This window comes from Neomonachus schauinslandi, chromosome 8 (assembly GCF_002201575.2).
Source record: "Neomonachus schauinslandi chromosome 8, ASM220157v2, whole genome shotgun sequence".
In the NCBI taxonomy this organism is placed as follows: Eukaryota; Metazoa; Chordata; class Mammalia; order Carnivora; family Phocidae; genus Neomonachus; species Neomonachus schauinslandi.
In genome coordinates, this window is record NC_058410.1 from 144,928,469 (window position 1) to 144,951,373 (window position 22,905).

The 22,905-nt window shown below is 46.4% G+C and overlaps 1 protein-coding gene across 1 annotated transcript; it reads left to right on the top strand.

Annotated features, from left to right (window-relative positions):
• Positions 1–1,888: 1,888 nt before the first annotated feature.
• Positions 1,889–22,284, top strand: PGBD1 (piggyBac transposable element derived 1). Its single transcript, XM_021697174.2, has 5 exons — positions 1,889–2,088; positions 4,412–4,820; positions 6,010–6,166; positions 16,940–17,036; positions 20,462–22,284. Exons 2-5 carry the CDS (start codon positions 4,425–4,427, stop codon positions 22,014–22,016), a joined length of 2,205 nt encoding a protein of 734 aa, XP_021552849.1. The 5' UTR covers positions 1,889–2,088; positions 4,412–4,424; the 3' UTR covers positions 22,017–22,284.
• The last annotated feature ends 621 nt before the right edge of the window (positions 22,285–22,905 follow it).

Consider the following 22,905-nt stretch of genomic DNA (forward strand, 5'->3'; position numbering starts at 1 on the left):
TAGTGAGAAGTAAAAGAATGAAAGCAAGTCCTGAAGCTGGGACCCTATGAAGGCTCAGTGCAACTCAGGATAAACGTCTCCGGCCCTCAGCTCCTGAGGTCTACCACACTCCCAGCTGGTCCTGGGAGTCCAAGGAACACCCTGTTTCCTTCTGTTAAAGGTTTCTTTTAAGTCATTTTGATTGGGTTTCTGAACCTTGCTAACAAGTAAACCCAAAAATCCCTGATTAAGACACCCAGATAACTAAAAGTCTTCATGGAAGATCATTTATTTTTATTTAAAAAAAATTTTTTTTAAAGATTTTATTTGAGAGGGTGAGCAAGAGTACAAGCAGGGGGAGGGGCGGGGGAGAGGGAAAAGCAGACTCCCTGCTAAGCAGGGAGCTGATGCAGGACTGGAACCCAGGACCCTGATATGACCTGAGCTGAAGACAGCTGCTTAACAAACTGAGCCACCCAAGCATCTGGAGAGAATTTTAATATAGGTTGCACAATATTCTATGGTGTATGTTCCCATTTTTAGTCGTTTAGTTTATAGTTTGTCACCACAAACATTTCAGTAAACATCCTTGGACATAATAGCCTTGCTCACTTTGTAGAATTCTTTTCCTTTCAATTCCTGAAACTAGGATGAATGAGACAAAGGGGTAGGCACATTTTCTAAGGCTTTTGATTCATTTGCCAGATTGCCCTCCAGAAGGGTTATACTAATCTGTGCCTTCTGTTAGCAGTCTGTGAAAATGCCCGTTTTTCCATACCCACATCAAACCTGGGAATTACTCTTTTGCACATTTGACAATCTGGTGCGTACGAAATGAGTCTTTTTTTAATGGGTTTTAGAAGAATACTTTTGCTGCCAAAGTTGAACATCTACTTGCATGTGAATTGGTCATTTATAATTCTGGTTTTGTGAACAGCTGTGCTCACATTTTTCTGGATTTTTCTATTAGATTCTTTTAAATAGCAGTGCCCTTTAAAATTAATAGGGGGGCTGTATATATTAAATTTTAGATGCACATGCTCTTTGACAGATCAATTCCAATATGTAGTATTTAAGCTGGAATTATAAAAATATGTGAAGATACTGTTCTCTGCAGCATTACTGTGGGCAAATAGACACACATATATACACATGTCCTGTGAAACAATAGGGATAGTTAGGTAAATTGGTGTGCATCCATACAACGGAAACCATGAGGCTGTTAAAAAATAAGCTGATACGGAAAGATCTCCAAACTATGTTAACAGAAGAGGCTGAGGTGTAAATTCATGTTGTGAGCCCATGAGTTTAAAAATATATAGCTACATATTCACTAAACAAATGTTTATTGAGTGCTACTATGTGACTGGTAGTGTCCTGGGAAAACATACACAAAATATTAACAACGGTTAACTTTGGGGATGGGGTACTTTTCATTTTATAGTTTCTAAGCAACTTGATTTTTATTGGGCATACATAATCTACATATTTAAATTTTAAGAACTTGTGCCGCTCGCTAGATTGTAATTGTTCATCTAACCAGCAACCTGAGGATACTAAAAAGGGAGTCTCGGCTTTGCCATCTTGTTTCTGGTTTTTTTAAGATTTCTTATTTATTTCACAGAGAAAGGCACAGCGAGAGGGAACACAAGCAGGGTGCCCGATGCGGGGCTCGATCCCAGGACCTGGGATCCTGACCTGAGCCGCCCACGCGGCCCCGCCATCTTGTTTTTAACTGAATTCACAGAGGTGAAGGGCCTGCTCGGGTCTTCGGGACGCGCCTGCGCGGGACGGCGGCAGGGGTCCTCCCGGCGCACTAGAGAGAAGGGCGGCCTCGATCCTAGAGAGGCCGGGGCCGCGTTCCTAGAAAAGCCGCTACTCGGCTGCCCGAGCAGCGGAAGAAGCTTTGGAGATGCAGACTCCCCGCCGCCTGGGACCCCTGTGGCGAGGCCGCCGCGTCTTTGCTGAACACGCTTCTTGAGCTTTTGGTCCGCTGACCAGCAGTCGGACGCGCACATATTGCGCGCCCGCTTAGTGCCTCCGGAGTGCTCCGAGCGCCGCAGGTGCCCCTCCGTGCCTTCTCCGACCGCCGTGCTGCGCGGACACCAGGTGGGAGCCGGGCTCGCTGGCGCTGTGTGGACGGGGCCTCCGACCTCGGGGGCCGGGAGCCGGGCTCGCTGGGGCCGTGTGGACGGGGCCTCCGACCTCGGGGGCCGGGAGCCGGGCTCGATGGGGCCGTGTGGACGGGGCCTTTGTCTTCGCGGGGCGGGAGCCGGGCTCGCTGGGGCTGTGTGGACGGGGCCTCCGACCTCGGGGGGCGGGAGCCCGGCTCGCTGGGGCCGTGTGGACGGGGCCTCCGACCTCGGGGGGCGGGAGCCGGGCTCGCTGGGGCCGTGTGGACGGGGCCTCTGACCTCGGGGGGCGGGAGCCGGGCTCGCTGGAGCTGTGTGGACCGGGCCTCTGACCTGGGCGGTGGGGTTGGGGGGTGGTTGGAGCCGGAGAGGGACTGGATGGGCGCGGTGGGTCAGGCTGGTTCTCACGGAAATGGCCTGGAGAACAGGCGGGTTTCCTTCCTCTGGACAAGAGGTGTAGGGTGGTGTTTGCGCTGGGAATTGGGAAATGTGCCCTCCTAGGAGGGCAGTCCTGGCCATGAAGGACAGGTGGGTGGGAAAGAGCCAAGCAGGTCAGCATGGCAGTGATGTGAGGAGTTTGCAAAGGGGGTAGGGACTGTGCCTTTTATTTCGGGGTTTCTAGGGGATAGGGACTGTGTCTTTTATTATGGGGTTAGCGTTGTGCCTAGAAAATAATGACGTGCTCGGTAGTTTATCGAATGACAGACAAACCCGTAAAAACCCAGAGAAAGTTTGAATCCAGTCCAAGGAGCAGTTGAAACCCTCTTTTTGGTGAGGGAGATGTGTTGAACATGGTCCGAATGGTGCTTTAGGAAATATTAATGCAGTGATGATAGAGTGGCCTGTGGGGCAGGGATACCACATAGAACATTATTGTAGTTGTGAATGTCCATGGGAATAGGGAATAAAAGGGAGGGAATGGCTGCAAGAGGTGTTTTGGTGGAAGGATTGACTGGACTCCGAATGACTGTGTAGAGAGGCTGGTTTTTGTTTTGTTTTTTAAAGATTATTTATTTATTTGACGAGAGGGAACACAAGCAGGGGGAGAGGGAGAGGGAGAAGCAGGCTTCCCGCAGAGCAGGGAGCCCGATGCGGGGCTCGATCCCAGGACCCTGGGACCATGACCTGAGCCGAAGGCAGATGCTTAACACCTGAGCCACCCAGGCAGCTGAGAAGCAGGTTTTAAGCCTGAATGCATGGGGGATGGTGGTGATGCCAAGGGAAATGGGGAGAACAGTGAGTACAGCTTTGACAGGACTCTGGTTTCAGCTTGGGATGTGTTGAAATTACGACCCAGGAGAAGCTGGAAGGCATCCTACTGGCATTTCAAGATGTGAGTCAGGAATGTAAAGGCGAGTTGGAGTCAGCCAGAGATTTGCGTATTCTTGGAATAGACGTATACTGAAATTGGGATTAATGAGATCACAAAAGGAGAGAGTAAGAGAGAGAGGAAAAGAACTTGAAGTATGTGTTTCAATTTTCTATTCTTATATTAAAATAAGTTGAAACCCCAAACTTAGTGCCTTAAAATATCCTCAGCTTATTATTTTTCATGATTCTGTGGGTTGTCTGGGCATTTCTACTGGTGGAGTTACTATGGTTGCGATCAGCTGGGAGTTAGGCGCTGCTGGACTTCAGTTGGGGCCCCTGGGTTCCAACCCACAAGACCCAGCATGGCCAGCTTGGGCGTTCTCACAGCACAGCAGGCTCACGGCAGCGTGCCAAGGACTGCTACGTACTTCCTCTTGCAAAGCCATTTCTGCCATGTTCTCTAGGCCAAAGCAAGTCCTAGGTCAGCACAGATTCAAGGAAAGGAGAAATAGACTCCACCTCCTGATGAAAGGAGTGACAAAATCTCATCTTAAGAAATTTTAGGGGACAGGAGACTTTGGAAACAGTCTACCTCCCCTGCATTTGAGGTGGAATATTCTATGGGAAGTACACAGATGAGAGTATGTTTGGCTCTGCCATGGATAAAATTCTCTTCTCTCCAGCTGAAGTAGAGGCTGCTCAAGCATCCTTATTAACCCTGCTTGCCTCACATCCTTAACTTTCCATCCCTTACCTCCTGGCTCAACCCCCTTTGGATTCAAGATAGATTTCTAATTAATCTCACTGGTAACATTGGCAAGCAGGCTCAGTTTCTGAGCATAACTTACAGTGGGGACAAAAATAAAAGTATGTTTCATGGAATTTTGAAGCTCTTGTAACTTACAGGTTACAGATCCATTCTCATGCCTCGGATGTGGAAAACCATTTTTGAAGTGTAGACCTGGGCTAAATGAATCTTTTCCTTTAAGCCTTTAAGCCAGCATGGATGAAGCTTTGCCAGGCTGCGCACCTGAAAATGGAGACAGCCTTGTCAAAGTGAAGGAGGAGGACCCCACCTGGGAGCATATGTGGGGCTTATGGGAGAGCAGCCGCCAGGCTCAGGAGCTTTGCCGCCTGCGATTCCGGCAGTTCTGCTACCAGGAGGTAACTGGGCCCCGAGAGGCTCTGGCCCAACTCCAGGAGCTCTGCCGTCAGTGGCTGCAGCCAGAGACGCACAGCAAGGAGCAGATCGTGGAGCTGCTGGTGCTGGAGCAGTTCCTGACCATCCTGCCCGAGGAGCTGCAGGCCCGGGTGCGGGAGAAGCCCCCGGAGAGCGGGGAGCAGGCGGTGGCTGTGCTGGAGGATCTACAGAAAGACACAGGAGACCCAGGACAGCAGGTTGGGGAACATTTGTTAATTTTTAACTTTCTATTTTTAAATAATTTATAACTGACAGAAGTATCTGGGAAAGTAGCACAGAGAAGTCCTGTATCCTCTTCACCCAGATTCACCAGTTGTTAACACTGTACTCTGATGTGCACCCTCTTGTGCGAGCACTATCCCTCATCCTCTCCGCATATGCATAGGTCTGTGTATCACACACACACACACTCATGCTTTGTGTTTTCTTCAGCCATTGAGAATTACCTTGGGACACCATACTTCTTTATGTAGGAACACTTCAGTGTTCAAGATGTATTTCTGAAGAACAAGGGCATTCTTTTGTATAACCAGAATACAAAGATCAAGTTTTAGGAAATTAAAATTGTTATGTACTGTTATCTACACAGTAGTCCTTGTTCACATTTTGCCATATCATCCCAGTAGTTTTTTTTTTTTTTTTTTTTGGGCAATTTTATCCTGATCCAGGATATAGTCCAGCATCACACGCTGCATTTAGTTGCCTTTACTTTAGTCTCCTTGAATCTGGAACAGCTGCTTGAATCTGGAATAGTCTTTCTTTGTCTGTCATGATATTGATATTTTTGAAGAGTACTAACCAGTTACTTTATAGAATGCTCATAAATTTGGGTTTGTCTTCTATTTTCTCATGATAGAATGCAGCTTGTGCATTTAGGCTAGAATCCCACAGAAGCTATGTGTTCTCCTTAGTGCATCACATCACGAGGCACACGGTGATGGGTTGTCCCATTACTGATGAGGTTAAGGTGGGGTCTGTCGGATTTCTGTATTATAAAGTTACCATTTTCCCCCTTGTAATTAATAAGTAATCCTTAGGAGAGGTTTTGAGATCACATATATACCCTGTTCCTCATTAAAGTTCCATCCAGTAGTGTAAGCATCCATCTGGGTTTGTTCTGTTTTCTTTCTGGGCAGAGATTCTGTGTCTGCCTTGTCTCTTGTTTGCCATGATAACCCCAGCATGTAGAACAAAGTCTGAGTCTCAGTACATGTGCAGTCCTTGTTTACTACATGGATGAATGTCTCTGTGTTGCTCATTTGTCTTACTCGTTGCTTCTTTAAAAGACAACATGGGGGCCATCTGGTGTTCTGGGAGATGTCCCTAACTGCTGTTCAGTCTGGTTCCCACCAGGATGCCTTTTCAAAGTGAATCTTTTGTCCTCAGGCTTCTGTCTATACTCAGGGACAGGACATGTACCCACTGGTGAGAGAATATCAAGGAGCCTCTTTGGAGTGTCAGAGCCTCCAGCTCCTTCCCAGGGTAACCACCTTGAAGTGTGAACCTCCAGAGCTCTGCCAAGGGAACCCCCAAGAAGTGAGTGGTGAGTGCTGGTGGGTGTTTAGCGTGGACGTTGGCAGCATACGCTGACAGTTGCTTTTGTATCTGTGTCCTCCACTTTTTATATTTTGTTTTTTCTTTGTCTCACCCTGTATCTAAGCAAGCTTCTAAGGACATTTGGAATTATAAAATGTTGGAATCCTAAGATCTTCTTGTCCAATACCCTTCCCAGTAGTTGGGAAACCAAAACTCAAGTTGTTTAATGACTTGTGCAGGGCCGACAGTGGCAGAGCAACATCTGGAATTCAAGTCTCCTGACCTCCTGACCAGAGGTGTCTCTGCTACATACCTCCGCTCTACACCTCTAATTCGATACTTGTGGGTGTTTTAAATATTTACGTGGCAGCTTTCCACAAACTTACCTTTTTCCCATAGTAACATTTTCTTCAGTATCTTCCCCACCTCTAATCTTGCATCATTTTAAATGCAGCTTTGGGCTTAAGCAGGTTCTCTGTGTTTTCCATTTGGAATGCAGTCTCCTGTGTGCAGGGCTCCCCCACTTTCCATCTTCAGGCTTCACCTCCAGGTAAACCACCCCAGCTGTTGGTGGTTGTTTAGCTCTGTGCAGGCCTCTGGCAATAGGGTAAGCCATGCAGAGAATACAAAGTTTACAGTCTGCAGATGGATTGAGAACAGAAAAAGTACACAGAAAGTTCAAAGAGGAGACCTTGGAACTCCACAGTGCAGTGTTTTTTAACCTCTGGTGAGGGGTGCTACTAGTTTTTCCCCAGAAGTTGTTGAAAACTTGACTCTCCTCCCTGGAAATTGCAGGTACATGCAAAATTATGCATACGATTTCAGAGGGTACATGATTTACCCCAGTCATGGTTACCAATCACCATGTTGGTAATCTGTGAATACTGATATTTTGACAGTAAGTGTAGAATAAATGGTTCATGTAATAAAATCATCAGAGAGAGATGAAATGTATAGGGCTCATATTACTTACGGTGTTTACCATATCATGTAGCATAAATAGGCCTTGATATTTCCCTACTTACATGGCTGATGGTTCTGTCATATTTCTTCAGCTATGAAAAACGAGCATTACATAAAGCCCCAGAATGGTTTGTTTATGTGAAGAAGTTGAGAGATGGTAAAGAGCCCCATAGTGGGTAGACACTCCTACTTACCTAGAAGACAATGAACATTCATCTGCTGAAAGCGATTTCATTTTGCCTGGAGATGGGAGAGGGGTAATGAATGGAGGTGGGCAGTTGTCAGAATGGTGATGATAATTGACCAAAAGATAGCAGTGGTCGTAGGATATGAGATTGTTTCATGTAAGTAAATGCTTAAAAGTTGCCTGAGATGGCTTATAGAACCAGACCCCGGGGCACTCTGGGCAGGGTGGTGGCCTCCAATGGTTTCCTGCATCCCCACAGGGAGGCACCACCGCTGTGGTGTGTGTGACTGGGATGACAATGCTCCCCGCCCTCAGGAAGCATGCCTTGGCATTTTCAAGTGCTTTTTAAAATATATATATCCTTTTAGCTCCTCCTGAATATTCTAGAGACTCTAGCTAAAGGCCTGCCTACCAGTTATAATCCCAGCACATTTCTCCAGGTTACCTGAGACCACATGAACTGAAGACCAATTTCCCAGGCTATTGGCATCCCCTCTTCCTGTGCTGGTATAGTAAGGGATAAAGGAGACAGGGATAGTAAGTCAACCAGCATGGCAAAAGGGTAGGTAGGGTTTCTTTAATGAGAATGTGGGGAAGAATGGGGAGATCACGTGGAAATATCTTGCAGGGTTGTTAAAGTTTGGACTCTCATTAAAAAGTTGGGTGCTGGGGCATCTGGGTGGCTCAGTCAGTTGAGTTTCTGCCTTTGGCTCAGGTCATGATCTCAGGGTCCTGGAATCGAGCCCCACATCGGGCTCCCTGCTCAGCGGGTAGTCTGCTTCTCTCTCTCCCTCTGTCCCTCCCCCTGCTCATGCTTTCTCAAATAGATAAATCTTAAAAAAATAAAATAAAATTCTCTCTTTATGATGACTTTTTGCCATTTTAATTACTATGTGTCTTGGTGTGGACCTCCTTAGGTTGGTCTTTTGCCTCCTGTATAAGATTTTATTTGAGAGAGCAAGAGGGAGGGAGTACGAGCTGAGGGAAGGGGCTAGGGGAGAGGGAGAAGCAGACTCCCTGCTGAGCAAGAAGCCCAGTGCAGGGCTCCATTCCAGGACCCTTGGGGTCATGACCTGAGCCAAAGGCAGAGGCTTAACCAACTGAGCCACCCAGGTGCCCCAAGAGGCTGTTTTTGATTTGTCTCCTTTTTCCTTTGTTTTTTAAATTCCGCATATGAGTGAAATGATACGGTACTTGTCTTTCTCTGAATTATTTCACTTAGCATTATACTAATCTAGAGATCCTTCCATGTTGTTGCAGATGGCAAGATTTCATTCTTTTTTATGGCTGAGTAATATTCCGTTGTAGAAACATACCACATCTTTTTTATCCATTCATCTGTGGATGGACACTTTGACTGCTTCCATAACTTGGTTACTATAAATAATGCTGCTTAAATGTAATGGTGCCTATATCCTTTTGAATTAGTGTTTTCATATTCTTTGGGTAAATATGCAGTAGTGTGATTCCTGGATTATAGAGTAGGTCTGTTTTTAATTTTTTGAGGAACCTCCATACTGTTTTCCACAGTGGCTGCACCAGTTTGCATTCCCACCAACAGTGCAGAAAGGTTACTTTTTTTTCCTATCCTCACCAGCACTTGTTTCTTGAGTTTTGGATTTTAGCCATTCAGACAGATGTGAGGTAGTATCTCATAGTTTTGATTTGCATTTACCTGATGATGAGTGATGTTGAGCATTTTTTCATGTATCTGTTTGCCATCTGTATGTCATCTTTGGAGAAATGTCAGTTTGTGTCTTCTGCCCATTTTTTAATTGGATTATTTTGTTGGTGTTGAGTTGTGTAAGTTTTTTATCTATTTTGGATATGTCATTTGCAAATACCTTCTATTCAGTAGTTTTTCTTTTAGTTTTGTTGATTGTATCCTTTACTGTGCAGAAGCTTTTTATTTTGATGAAGCCCCCAAAGTTTATTTTTGCTTTTGTTTCCCCTTGCCTCTGGAGACATATAAAAAAATGTTACGGACGATGTCAGAGACATTACTGCCTGTGCTTTTGTCTAGGATTTTTGTGTATCGTGTCAGAAAGTGTTGCGTTTCCTTCTTCTATATGTGGCTGTCCAATTCTCCCAGCACCATTTGTGAAGAGACTGCCTTTTTCCCACTGCATAGTCTACCTACTTTGTCGAAAATTAATTGACCATAAAATCGTGGGTTTATTTCTGGGATCTCTAGTCTGTTCTGGTGACTTATGTGTGTATTTTTGTGCCAGTACCATACTGTTTTAATTAATACAGTTATGGAGTATAGCTTGAAATCTGAGATTGTGACACCCCCAGTTTTGTTCTTTTAAAGATTGCTTTGGTTATTTGGGAACTTTTGTGGTTCCATACAAATTTTAGGATTATTTGTCCTAGTTCTGTGAAAAATACTGTTGGTACTTTAATAGGGATTGCATTAATCTGTAGATTTCTTTGTCTGGTAAGGATATTTTAACAATAATTCTTCTCCCACTACATGAGGATGAGTATCTTTCTGATTGTGTCACTGTCAATTTCTTTCACCCATGTTTGATAGTTTTCAGAGTTCAGGTCTTTCACCTCCTTGGTTAAGTTTGTTCCCAGGATTTCATTATTTTTGGTGCAGTTGTAAATAAGACTGTTTTATTAATTCCTCTTTCTGCTACTTCGTTATAAGTGTTTGTATAGAAATGCAGCGGACCACTGCACCTTGTGACCCTACTGACTTCATTTATCAGTTCTCATAGGTTTCTGGCGGTCTTTAGAGTTTCCTCTATATAGTATCATGTCATCTGCAAATAGTTTTCCTTCTTCCATACCAATTTGGATGCCTTTTATTTTTTTTTCTGTTCTGATTGCTGTGGCAAATACTTCTAGTACTATGTTGAATAAAAGTGGTGAGAGTAGAAATTCATGTCTTGTTTCTGATCCTAGGGGAAAAGCTCTAAGGTTTTCACCATTGACTATGATGTTGGCTTTGATTTTTTCATATATGGCCTTTATTTGGGTGAGGTATGTCGCCTCTAAACCTTCTTGAGGGTTTGTATCATGAACGAATGTTGTACTTTGTCAAGTATTTTTTCTGCATTTATTGAAATGATCATGACTTCAGTCTTTCTGAATTTGTAAGACTTGTTTTGTGGCCCAATATGTGATCCATTCTGGAGAATGTTTTGTGTGCACTTGAAAAGAATGTATTTTGCTGTGTTAGTATGAAATGTTCTGATTATATCTGTTAGATCCATCTGGTCCAGGGTCATTCAAAGCCACTGTTTCTTTGTTGATGTTCTGTTTGGATGATCTGTCCATCGATGTACGTGGGGTGTTAAAGTCCCCTATTACTATCGTATTACTATTAATTAGTTTCTTAATGTTTGTTATAATTATTTTAAATATCTGGGTGCTCCCATATTGGGTACATAAATATTTACAAATGGTATGTCGTATTGTTGGATTGTTCCTTTTATTATTATATAATATCCTTCTTTGTCTCGTTTCAATCTTTGTTTTCAAGTATATTTTGTCTGATAGAAGTGTTGCTACCCACTTTTCTTTTCACTTCCATTTGCATGATAACTGCTTTTCCATCTCTTCACTTTCCATCTGCATGTGACTTAGGGCTGAAGTCTCTTGTAGGCAGCATATAGATGGGTCTTGCTTTTTTATCCATTCCATCACTCTGTGTTTTGATTGGAGAGTTTATTCCTTTTACAATCAGTTTATTGATAGGTATGTAGCTAGAGCCATTTGGTTACTTTTTTTTTTTTAAAGTTCTTCTCTGCTCCCTTGCTTTCTTCTCTCATGGTTTGTTGAGTTTCTTTAGTGAGATATTTGAATTCCTTTCTTTGTTTTTTGCATATTACTGGTTTTTGATTTGTGGTTACCTTTAGGTTCGTATATAACATCTGCATATAGCAGTCTATATTAAGTTGATGGTTGCTTATGTTTAAACCCATTCTTTACTCCTCGCCCCCTCCACGTTTTTGGTATATGGTTTCATACTTTACATCCTTTTATTTTGTGAATTCCTTGGTTGACTTTTATAGATACACTTAATTTTACTCCTTATGTCCTTCCTGCTTTTCTTACTCCTGAGTGTGGTCTTTCCTTTCCACTCAAAGAATCCCCTTTAACATACCATGCTACTCCCTTTTGGCTTGTATAGTTTGTGCTGAAAAATCAGCTGATAGCCTTATGGGGTTTTTCTTTCTATGTAATGGTTTTCCTTTTGCTGCTTTTAAAATTCTCTCTTCATCATGAATTTTTGCCATTTTAATTACTATGTATCTTTTTTTTTAAGATTTTATTTATTTATGAGAGCAAGAGAGAGCATGGGCCAGGGGGAAGGGTAAAGGGAAAAGCAGACTCCCCACTGAGCAGGGAGTCTGATGCGGGATTCGATCCCAGGACCCTGAGATCATGACCAGAGCTGAGGGCAGACGCTTAACTGACTGAGCCACCCATTACCATGTGTCTTGGTGTGGATCTCCTTGGGTTGATTTTATTGGGGGTTCTCTGTGCCTCCTGGATTTGGATTCCCGTTTCCTTCTCCAGATTGGGGAGATTTTCAGGTGTTACTTATTTAAAGAAATTTTCTGCCCTCTTCTCTCTCTCCTCACATTCTGGGATACCTCTGATGTCCGTGTTATTATGCTTGATCTATTTTATTTATTACTTTGTTCTTTCTGTTCAGCTTGATTACTTTCCATTCCTCTATTCTACAGATCACTGATCCATTTTCTGCTTCCTCTCCTCTACTATTTATCCCCTTTGGTGTATTTTTTTAAATTTTTTTTTTTTTTAAGATTTTATTTATTTGCGAGAGAGAGAATGAGAGACAGAGCATGAGAAGGAGGAGGGTCAGAGGGAGGAGCAGACTCCCTGCTGAGCAGGGAGCCCGAAGTGGGACTCGACCCCGGGACTCCGGGATCATGACCTGAGCCGAAGGCAGTCGCTTAACCAACTGAGCCACCCAGGCGCCCCCCCTTTGGTGTATTTTTAATTTGTTTTTCACCTCTGGTTCTTTTTAGGTTTCTTGTCTCTTTAAGGGTCTCACTGAGATCTTCCACTCTATTCTCAAGTCCAGTGATTAGCTTTATGATCACTACTTTAAATTCTATCAGGCATATTACTTAACTGTTTCATTTAGCCGTCTTGCAATCTTGTCTTGTTCTTTCATTTGGGACGTATTCCTCTGTCTCCTCATTTTGTCTCTGTGTCTGTTTCTGTGTTAGGAAGGTCAGCTATGTCTCCTGCTCTTGTAAGTAGTGGCCTTATGAAGAGTTCCAGGAGTGCCTGCAGTGCAGTGTTCCCTGTTCATCAGAACATGGTGCTTCACTGGGGGTCTCTATGTTGTGTGTGCCCTAGGGTTGTGGGTGAACTGCGTTTGCCTTCAGTGTCGTCCTTTGCAGTGGCTCTCTTTGCCTGTTGTAGCCTGCGTTTGGTCCCTGTGTTAGCCGGCCAGTCTGGGGCTGCCTGGGGCTTGAGTTGAGGCAGTTCGGGTGTTTGCCAAAGATGCAGTGGCACCAAATTGCAGGGTGCTCTCCCTGTGTTGTCCCCCAAGCATCTTGTGTTGGCAGGTGGAGCTGCCGTCAGACCAGATGTCTGCCCCCAGTCTGCTGCTGGGGCCACATCAGACTGGTGTGTGTTGTTCCCTTACCGTCTCCCTGGGGCAGGATTCACTTGGAAGTGGTGCTGGCCCCTGCTGGGGTTGCTTGCACGCTGCCAGGTGTGTGGCCCAGGCTTGGATAGGCTCTGGCTAATGGTGCACGGGAGGGGGCAGGGTCGTGGTGTTAGCAGCTTCTGGGTAGGTTGGCTGTGGGGGGTGGCCTGGAGCCCCCCTTGAGAAAACTCCTGCGACAGGCTGGATAGGGGAGTCCCCTGAGTGTATGGACGTGGCATGTGGTGTGGGCCGTGCAGGTCCACGGCAGGAGGGGACTGCAGCTGCCCAGAACTCCATAGGCGGTGGGGATGGATGGGGTGTGCTGTAGGAGAAGGGGGGCGGGGGGGTTGAGGCTTGCTGTTACCATTTTGGGTGGTGAGTGCTGCACTACCCTGACTCCCACACGTCTGTGGATCTAGGCTGGGCTGAAGCAGAGGAAAGCAGAGCCTGCCAGCGCTTTTGTTCTTGAAGTCTCCCAACGATTCCTGTCCCTCTAGCATCGCTCTGAGAGTAGTAAGCAGATCTCCCTCCCATTTACCCCAGGCAGTTCTCAGACTGCGCTTGTGTGCCGTATCCCAGTGGGGCTGCTTGCGGTGCGGTCTCTTTAAGGGCGGGGACTCCTTTTCCTCTTGCCCTCCCTTCTCAGAGCCCAGCAGGCTGATCTTTAAAGTTCCAGCTTAAGCACTGCTGACTGTATGAAATTCGGCTGTTCTGTTTTTCAAAGCTGGAGGTTATGGGATTCATCCCTCCCCCCCCCCCCCCCCCCCCCCCCCCCCCCCCCCCCAGGGGGGGGGGGTGGGGTTTCCCCCCCCCCCCCCCCCCCGCCCCCACCCCCGCAGCCTCCCCGGTGTGGGGGGTCTGTTTCTCTCCCCTCTCCCTCCCTCCTGCAGACAGTCCTGAGGGTCAGTTTGCCTCCTGACTTGCACCTCCAGCTTCCTGTCTTCTTTGATGTGGCCTCTTCTCTACATTTAGCTTGTGGAGAGTCTGTTCTGCCAGTCTTTGGGTCATTTTCTGGGTTCTTTACACTGAAGGGGGTTATTACCTAGTTGTATCCATGGGACCAGGTGAGCTTAGAGTCCACCCAGTCCACCATCTTCCCTGGATGGCTCTTGACTTCTGTTTTTGCCTTTAGCTCTGATCCCCCTGAATCTGCAAGGATAAATGGAGAGGAGGATCTGGACTTGGGATTATTTGGAGTTGGAAACAATCTTTTTAAGCAGCAGCACGGTACCCGGCACTGTGCAATCATCCTTCCTGTTTTGATCATTGTGGGTCCCTTTAGAATCAGCAGCTTCCAGCATGGCGGATTGCCAGCATCTACAGCCTGCACAACATGGCTTCTGTGTGTGTGTTTGGGGGGGGTACATTTCCCAGAGCGCCACCCCCACCCCCCCACTGCATCCACACACAGCCGCCGCCACTTTCCGCTCCTGTTCCCTCGGTGCTCTTCCACTTTCCTGTCTCCCCTTGCCGGGTACCTCTATTCTGCTCAAGTTTCCCTTTAGCACTAGCTTCTTCCTCCTGTTTATTTTCATCTGTGACTTTAAAATTTGCTTTATGTGAAAGTGCATCACTATTAAGCACTTGAAGAGTTCGCAAGCACTCAGTCGTGCGGGTGGGAGGCCCTGCAGTTTTAGAACTAGGATTCCGGACAGAATGGGGACAGTTGTGGTGTTCCACCTCAGACAGTGTTTCATGCACATCAGAGGCTGTGCAGGCTGCCCCTCCCCCCCCAGAGGGCACTGCTTCCGGCTGTCGTGGCTCATGCGGGACTCTGGTCTCCTCCCCCGACAGGGCCTGCTCCCCCGGGACCAGCTAGAGGCAAGGACGCAGCCGGGTCCCAGGTGAGGAGGGTGCCCGGCTCATGGGAATGTGGGTGGCAGCCCTCTTTCCAGCCACCTCCTCCTCGCCCTTCACCTGGGGGAGCTTTTCAAGCAGCTCCGCCCTCTGCCTCCACCTTGGAACAGGTGTCAGGCCACGGATGCCTCCTGCCGGGGGCGCGTGAATGACGCGCCGTTGCCTATTCTATGCCGTGTTTAGCCACATGTCAAGTATGAGAGGGAAGGGCCAGTTAGACCCTTGCGTTCAGAAAATGCCTCCACTCTTAGCTTCGGGGGCCTCTGCCTTGTCTCCCCTACCTGGCCTCCGGGATTCTTCCTTTCTATTCTTGGTGTCCTTGCACAGACCTAACATTTACGATGGTAACGTTCGTTCTGTGTATCTAGCGCAAAACTTCACATCACCACAAATGGACCTTTTTTTTCCTTCATCTCTCAGTGGTTCACTCATTTTCCTAGTCATTTAGTTAAAAAATAATTAAGTCTTCCATTAAGTCCTGTGTTGCTGAATGAGTTTTCTCAAAACATGGTCCTTGTGGAGTCCTGTCTTCACTTGGTCCTTTTTTGTGACTTCTAAATAGTTCTTAATTTTGTGAAACTCAGTGCCTTCTATTCTTAACAAATACTTTATCTTTGTGAAAATAACTGTATAGAAAATAAAAATCACCTGTACGTGTTTTTAAACCCATATAGTTGAGGCGGGTGGAACTGTGTCCCCCTGAAAGAGATCCTGCAGCCCCAACACCGCAGGTGCCTGTCTGTAGGTGTGGTGAGGGCAAGATGAGGCCATTCTGGATGTGGGGGGCCCCAGATCTGGTGAGTGGTATCCTTAGGAGAGGGCCGTGTGAAGGCAGACATTGGGGTGACACATCTACAAGCCGGAGGACACGGATTCCTGCCAACCGCCAGTGGCCGGGGGGCAGCAAGGACGATCCCCCCGAGACCTTGAGAGAGAGCACAGCCCTGCCGAGGGGCTGCACTACTGCTCTATGGGGGGGGGGTGTCCACGCCCTCCACAACGGGACCACCCCCAATCCTTACCACAGGGAAGACTACGAAGCTGTCTTTTGCCTTTGCAGACATCAGTGAAGACTGAGGAAGAAGCTGCCCAGGCCCTTGTGGCAGAGCAGCGGCCACCTCGGAGTCTGGCTCCCGGGGGCCCCTGTGGGGACTTCACTCAGGGGAAGGTTACAAAAGTCCATCTGGCGGGTCCCGTGTCTGGGCGCACCGTGTCCCATAACTCTGACTTGGCCCTTGGGCGCCGACATTCCCTGCGCGCCATCGCCCTCCCTTCCCTTCTCTGTCCTCTGCTTGCAGGCTTGTCTCAGCCCTTACCATTTCGCATCCCTCCCCATCACATTATCTTCTTCTGTCACTAATCACTCAGCTTACTGATTCTTGTTATCTTCTCTGCTCATCCCTCCACATTCCCTGAATCCCCCACGGCTCCTTTGCTTCCATTTTCTTCCCTATAAAGGGTTCCATGTAATTGTCATGCTCAGACATCTCTTTGTGTCTGGAAGCCCCACACACTCCTCTGCCTGAACCCTTCTTTATCTCAGAGACGTTCTCTTCACACTCTGAGAAGACTATTATCCACATATTATTTTCTTTAAATACAGAGCTTGGTAGACTCTCTCCCCAGCTAACTGACCTTTCGTGTATTATCTTCCCACACTGTGCCAGACTTTGTAGGACCGCTGTGACAGCACTTCTGGGACACCTGATGATTATGTTAATTTGAAAATCCCGTTCCCAGGGCGCCTGGCTGGCTTAGTCAGTAGAGCAGGTGACTCTCGATTTCGGGGTTGTGATTCTGAGCCCCACGATGGGCGTAGAGCTCACTGAAAAAGAAAATCCTGGGGCGCCTGGGTGGCTCAGTCGTTGAGCGTCTGCCTTCGGCTCAGGTCATGATCCCGGGGTCCTGGGATCGAGTCCCACATCGGGCTCCCTGCTCGGCGGGAAGCCTGCTTCTCCCCCTCCCACTCCCCCTGCTTGTGTTCCCTCTCTCGCTGTCTCTCTCTGTTGAAAAATAAATAAAATCTTTAAAAAAAAAAAAAAGAAAAGAAAATCCTGTTCCCTGCTCTGGAGATTTTTTCTTCTTTCTCAGTTCAGGCAACAGATGACATTTAAATTATTGTATTATTTTAGCTGAAGAAGTTGTAACTAAAGATGGATTATTTAATGCAAAGAAAGAAACTTCTCAAGAAGTGGAGCACGGTGCTGAGGCCCCAGGAATACCCGACAGGTGAGTGTCCATGGTTGTACGTGGGACAGATCCTGCAGCTGTCGGAACAGATTGGAATGGAACCAGAGAAACCAACTGGTCTGGAGCTGCTTCCCTGGGATCATGTAGGAAAGTAACTCTCACTTCTGTAATCACAGGAGGTCCCATGCCACGGTGACCTACCGTTATCCGCATTACACAAAACCTTCAGTCGGTGCACAGGTGCCCCAAGAATCCTATCCTGACTGTTTACCTCGCCTGGTCACCCTTCCCTGAGTGCCCTTAGGTCTTTGAGGAGCTACAGATAAGCCAGAAAAGGCGGAGAATTTAGACGAGAGTGAGGCCCGTCATGGCAGTGAAGAAAGACCTAGCATTAGGAAAGTAGCTGATGGCGCAGATATTCAAGATAGTAGTAGGTACTTAGTAAGTGCTGGTTGTGGGAATGAATGAATGAACATGGAGCACAGATATTCCTAAAGCAGGACAGGAGGGACCCAGTCAGAGGCAGAGTGTTAGGTTTGGATGAGGCAGTTAACTCCTCGGAGGTGAGAAAAAGAGGAGAAAGGAAACAGTGTGGGATAATTAGCCTGGCACGCAGGGCAGCGGTGGGGACATTTGTTCAGGGCAGGGAATCGGAGCTAAATCTTAGTGAAAATGGAAATGTCTTGAAGCTTAAGAAAAGTGAAATTTTTCATAAAGCCCAGAGGCCTGAGCCAGGCTCCCACTAAAATAACATTTTATGAAGTCATTGTACCAGCACAATAGGAATCTGGTGGTGTGCCTGTCAGGGACATTTAATGTTAGTGCCCGGAAACCTGACTCCCCATGTCTTCATCCCCCCACAGCCCCCGCCAGCCACACAGTTTCTTCACCTCCTTTTCCCACTACTCACTCCCCTTTCCTTCTTCCACCATTTTGGGCCATGATGCATGTCCATTATCAATATCTGTGTGTAAAATACGCACTTTTGCTTTATGTGAATGCTTTAAATTATTTAAAGAGTATTATATTACCACTCAGCATCACGTTTTAAGACCTGTCCGTATTTCTGAGTACTCACAGCTGCCACCTAGTATCTGCAGGGCACACCTCTCATGGCCCGCCTATCACTTCCTCAGCAGTGGTCACCCAGTTGCCTGCAGGCCCCCTCAGGAGGAACACTGCTACGGAGAGCAGCCTCTACTCCACGCCCCTTGTGTGAGAACTTCTCTGAGACAAATAGCTAGGAACAGAATTGCTGAGTCCTAGGATGTGTTTTTACTAAATTTATGCTAAATGGACTTCTGAAAACAATGCACCAGGTCCATACTCGCCAGCATGTGTCCTTATCCGGTTCTCCTAGTCAAGGATCCGGGGCTGCTTTATCCACCCAGGCCCACAGGATGGTCCCTGCAGCTCTACCCATGTTCATTCCTGGTTCCAAGAACACAGACGTTTTCCCCTATTTCTAACTGGCTGAAATGGCCTCCGAGGACCACGTCCGGCCGTAAGAGACGCTGGGGGAACTGAGTATCTAGAAAGGGCAATGGGATTGTTAGGACTGGCTTAGACCAGTTCGTGGCCTTTACCAGGACATGCAGCTGCCTCCAGGAGAACTGGCTTTCTGACAAGCTAACAGAAGAGGCACAGGTGCTGGCGGAAAAGTCACAGTCTGCCACTCTCCCCGAGCAGATGATTAGGGAAGCTTTCTCAGGGTGTCACAGGCCACAATGAACTAGACAGAGGTGTGGGTCAAGAATCAGTGATGAACCGATGGGAGAGGCCGAGAGAGAGTTGTGTTGAAAAGACTATTTTCTAGGCACATTTTTGTAAGTTCCAGCTTTCAAACGGTTTTTCCTTTGTTCCACCCATTCAGGAAGCCTCTTGTCCCTCTTACGCAGAGTCCTGTGACCGCAGACAGCCCACCGTCCGTAGGTGCCGTGAGGGCACAGCGCAGGGGCAGAGCTGCAGTGCAGAGGGCATCTGAGTAAGACTCGGGGACCAGGCGGGAGTTTGCTGGCTGCACAGGAGGTGGAAAGGAGAGAGGCAGAGAAGTGAATATGCTGGCACCTGGAGGGGACTGGAGGACTAGGAGAGGAGTCACAGAAGGCAGACTGTGTCAATGAGCAGGCTTCTGCCTGAGGAATTTGGGGTCCTCTCTGGAGTAGGAAAAGAGGCTATGGGATTGAAGCTTTGAGAAGAATGATGAAGATATGAAGTGTGGGGAACTGGGAAGACAGGGACGAGGGGGAAGGAGAACTCCAGACAGGGTGGTGACCAGCTGAATCTCGGAGACCAGCACGGTTAGCAGTGACGGTCGCCCTGGTGCTGTGGGCTCTGTGGCGCCGCTCACCCTGGGGAGAGGACTGGAGAAGACCCAACGATGGGCTCCAGCCTGGGCTGAAGTCTGGCCGGCCTGATGCTACAGAAGGTCACTGGGGCAGGTGGTTGATGATCCTGGCCAGAGAGGGGCTAAGGTGATGGATTGTGGGGTCAGCTGACTGAGTAGGAAGGGAAGTGGAAGCAGGAGGGAAGGGAGGAGTCCGTGAGATGGAACAGCAGGGGCGGAGGCGGCTCGACTGAAAAGATGCAGCACGACGGCAGCATCCGCACCGGGTCCCTGCAGTTGAGAACATTAGGGAACTCTACGAACGGTAGGGAACGTTGAATGGGCCGTCCGTGCACACTGGAGACACCCAGGATAAATGCTTTACAAGTAACTAAACACATGTAGTATAAATTGTACTCTCTTCAGTGCTTTTCCCTGTTGTGTCCTCTGCAACTAGACTATTTACCAAGGGGACATTAGTGAAATGCAAATTTCTCAAATAAAAGGAGAAGCCTGTGTGTAACACTTTTCATCTTGGTAACTGTAGCTTGCTTCCTTGTAAACCCCATAAAAACCAGTTCAATGGCAGTAAGTTTGAGTTTCTCTTAAGTTTCTCCCCAGAGCAGTGTGTCCAACAGATGAATGTAGAGCTAGGAAAGACTTAATCCTTCCATGTTCAGAAATTGAGAGCGGTGTGAGGGAGCCCAGTAAATAACGACCCCTTGCCTTGTCCAAGTTTAAAACCAACTGATGGAGATACAGGAGTAAAACAAATGATTCTTGAAACCTCGGCTTCATTACTGACGGAAGCTTGGCTAGGAAAGGAGCAGGACAGCAGACCTCCCCCTACACAGCCCTGCCTGATACAACTTGGAGCATCTGCCACTTGCTTCTGAAGAGGAGGGAGGTGCTGCACGAAGATGCCCAGGTTCCTTCTTTGAGATTCCACAACTAGTTGTCTTGAGGAGTGAGACCATGCTAGGGAGAGGCCAGAAGTGTTAGGTCCTAGGAGGGAGAAGCCAAAGTCCTAGGAGTGAGGAGCAGGTAATCTCCACACAAGACTACTTAGGTGTCATCAGATTCATGTCATAGTAAGACTAAGGATTTTTATAACCTGTTTTTTTTTTTTCATTCCTAGAGATTGTGTGCCCCAGCCACCTTGTACTTCTGTCCGTACGGAAAGGACAGCTGCACATTTGAACACTCTGAAGGACCGTCACCCAGGTGACTTGTGGGCCCGAATGCACATCTCATCCTTGGAATATGCTGCTGGAGACATGACCCGAAAAGGGAGAAAAAAGGACAAAGCTCGAGTGAGTGAACTGCTACAAGGCCTTGCATTTTCTGGTGACTCAGATGTGGAAGAAGATAACAAGCTTGAGGCCCACCATGCTCAAAAAAAGCTAAAGATGTCAAATGTGCCAGAGAAGAATTGGACCAAAAGAGACATTAAACCCAACTTCCCAAGCTGGTCGGCACTGGATTCTGGACTTTTGAATCTCAAGAGTGAGAAGCTGAACCCAGTAGAGCTCTTTGAGTTATTTTTTGATGATGAAATATTCAACATGATTGTCAATGAAACCAATAATTACGCATCTCAGAAAAATGTCAATTTGGAAGTCACAATTCAGGAAATAAGGTGTGTGTTTGGTATCTTGCTTTTGAGTGGATTTGTGAGGCGTCCCAGAAGGGGAATGTATTGGGAAATCTCTGATGCTGATCAGAACCTGGTTAGAGATGCAATTAGAAGGGACAGATTTGAATTGATTTTCTCATACTTACATTTTGCAGATAATAGCCACCTAGATCAAAAAGATAAGTTTACAAAATTGAGGCCTCTCATAAAGCAAATGAATAGAAATTTCCTCCTGTATGCTCCCCTGGAAGAATACTATTATTTTGATAAGACAATGTGTGAATGCTTTGACAGTGACCAATTCTTGAATGGGAAACCTATTAGAATTGGCTATAAAATTTGGTGTGGCACAACCACACAGGGTTATCTGGTGTGGTTTGAGCCCTATCAAGAAGAATCAACAGTGATGGTGGATAAGGATCTAGATCTTGGTTTAGGTGGAAATCTAGTGATGCATTTTGCTGATGTTCTTTTAGAGAGAGGCCAATATCCCTATCACCTGTGTTTTGATAGCTTCTTTACAAGTGTAAAATTGGTGTCAGCCTTGAAGAAAAAAGGAGTGAGGGCAACAGGAACAATTCGTGAGAACAGGACTGATAAATGTCCCCTCATGAATGCAGAACATATGAGAAAAATGAAGAAGGGCTATTTTGATTTCCGAGTCGAAGAAAATGAGGAGATAATTTTGTGTCGTTGGCATGGTGATGACATTATCAGTCTATGCTCCAATGCTGTGGGCATAGAACCAGCCAGTGAGCTAAGTTGTTCTGCCGATGAGGAGGACATCCATCAGATAGCTCAACCATCTATAGTGAAATTGTATGATGAGTGCAGGGAAGGTGTAGCTAAAATGGATCAAATCATTTCCAAATACAGGGTGAGAATAAGAAGCAAGAAATGGTATTCCATTTTGGTAAGCTACATAATTGATGTAGCTATGAACAATGCATGGCAGCTACACAGAGCCTGTAACCCAGGAACCTCTCTAGACCTGTTGGATTTTCGGAGATATGTTGCACATTTCTACTTGGAGCACAATGCTAATCTGTCAGATTAAGGCAGATAAAATGAACACAATGCCAATATTAACAAGACAAAAAAATTACAGGTACAAATCAGATCGTACCCTTCCAAAGCAAACCTGATGTATGTAATGGAATTTTAAGTAATATTTTTACTATGTAGAATTTCAAAGACTATTATAACAAGTAATTTTTAAAATTATCTGTAAAAATGTTGAACTTGAGTGCCACCTTTTTCTATGACTAATTTTTGGTGTGAGACGTGAGAAATCATTTGTTAAATTGATTAATTTGTGCCCCGAAACAATGAAATTGTGCCTCTTTAGTTTTTTGTGGAGATTTTTAAAAATGCCAGCACTGTCATAGTAACCATAGCACGATGCTGAATCTACAGCTGAAAACTGAGGCAGAGCTCATGACATAAGGATGATCTAAGAAAGACCTTAGGTGATAAGGGGCTGACGACCTCAGTGTTGGTATGAAACCGGATCAGATGGTGGGCAGGAGAGAAGGGCCAGGCAGGGGCGCTGGAAGGGAGTACTATAAAGGAGAAACTGGAAGTGAAGTACCTCTGAATACTGAAATGAAAGGTGTATCCTATTGGGACTGTGGGAGTTGGCAGAGGCAGCTAAGAGTAAAGAAAACTGAGGAAATAGAAAGCAAATCGGGTAACAATAGCATCTTCAGGAGAAGAAAGGAAAAGTCAACAGTAGGATGAAGTTGACATAAAGCCCATGGTGAAAAAACTGTATGCCAACAAACCGAACAGCCTAGAAGAAATGGATAAATTCCTAGAAACACATAAACTACCAAAACTGAATCTGGAAGAAATAGAAAACTTGAACAGACCCATAGCCAGCAAAGAAATTGAATCAGTAATCAAAACTCTCCAACAGACAAAAGTCCAGGACCAGATGGCCTCAC

Excerpts from the sequence above, each read along its gene's own strand:
- PGBD1 (XM_021697174.2), top strand. The coding sequence starts at position 4,425 with ATGGATGAAGCTTTGCCAGGCTGCGCACCTGAAAATGGAGACAGCCTT. Across the intron at positions 4,821-6,009 it reads CAGGAGACCCAGGACAGCAG|GCTTCTGTCTATACTCAGGG; the intron begins GTTGGGGAACAT and ends TTTTGTCCTCAG. Across the intron at positions 6,167-16,939 it reads GAACCCCCAAGAAGTGAGTG|CTGAAGAAGTTGTAACTAAA; the intron begins GTGAGTGCTGGT and ends GTATTATTTTAG.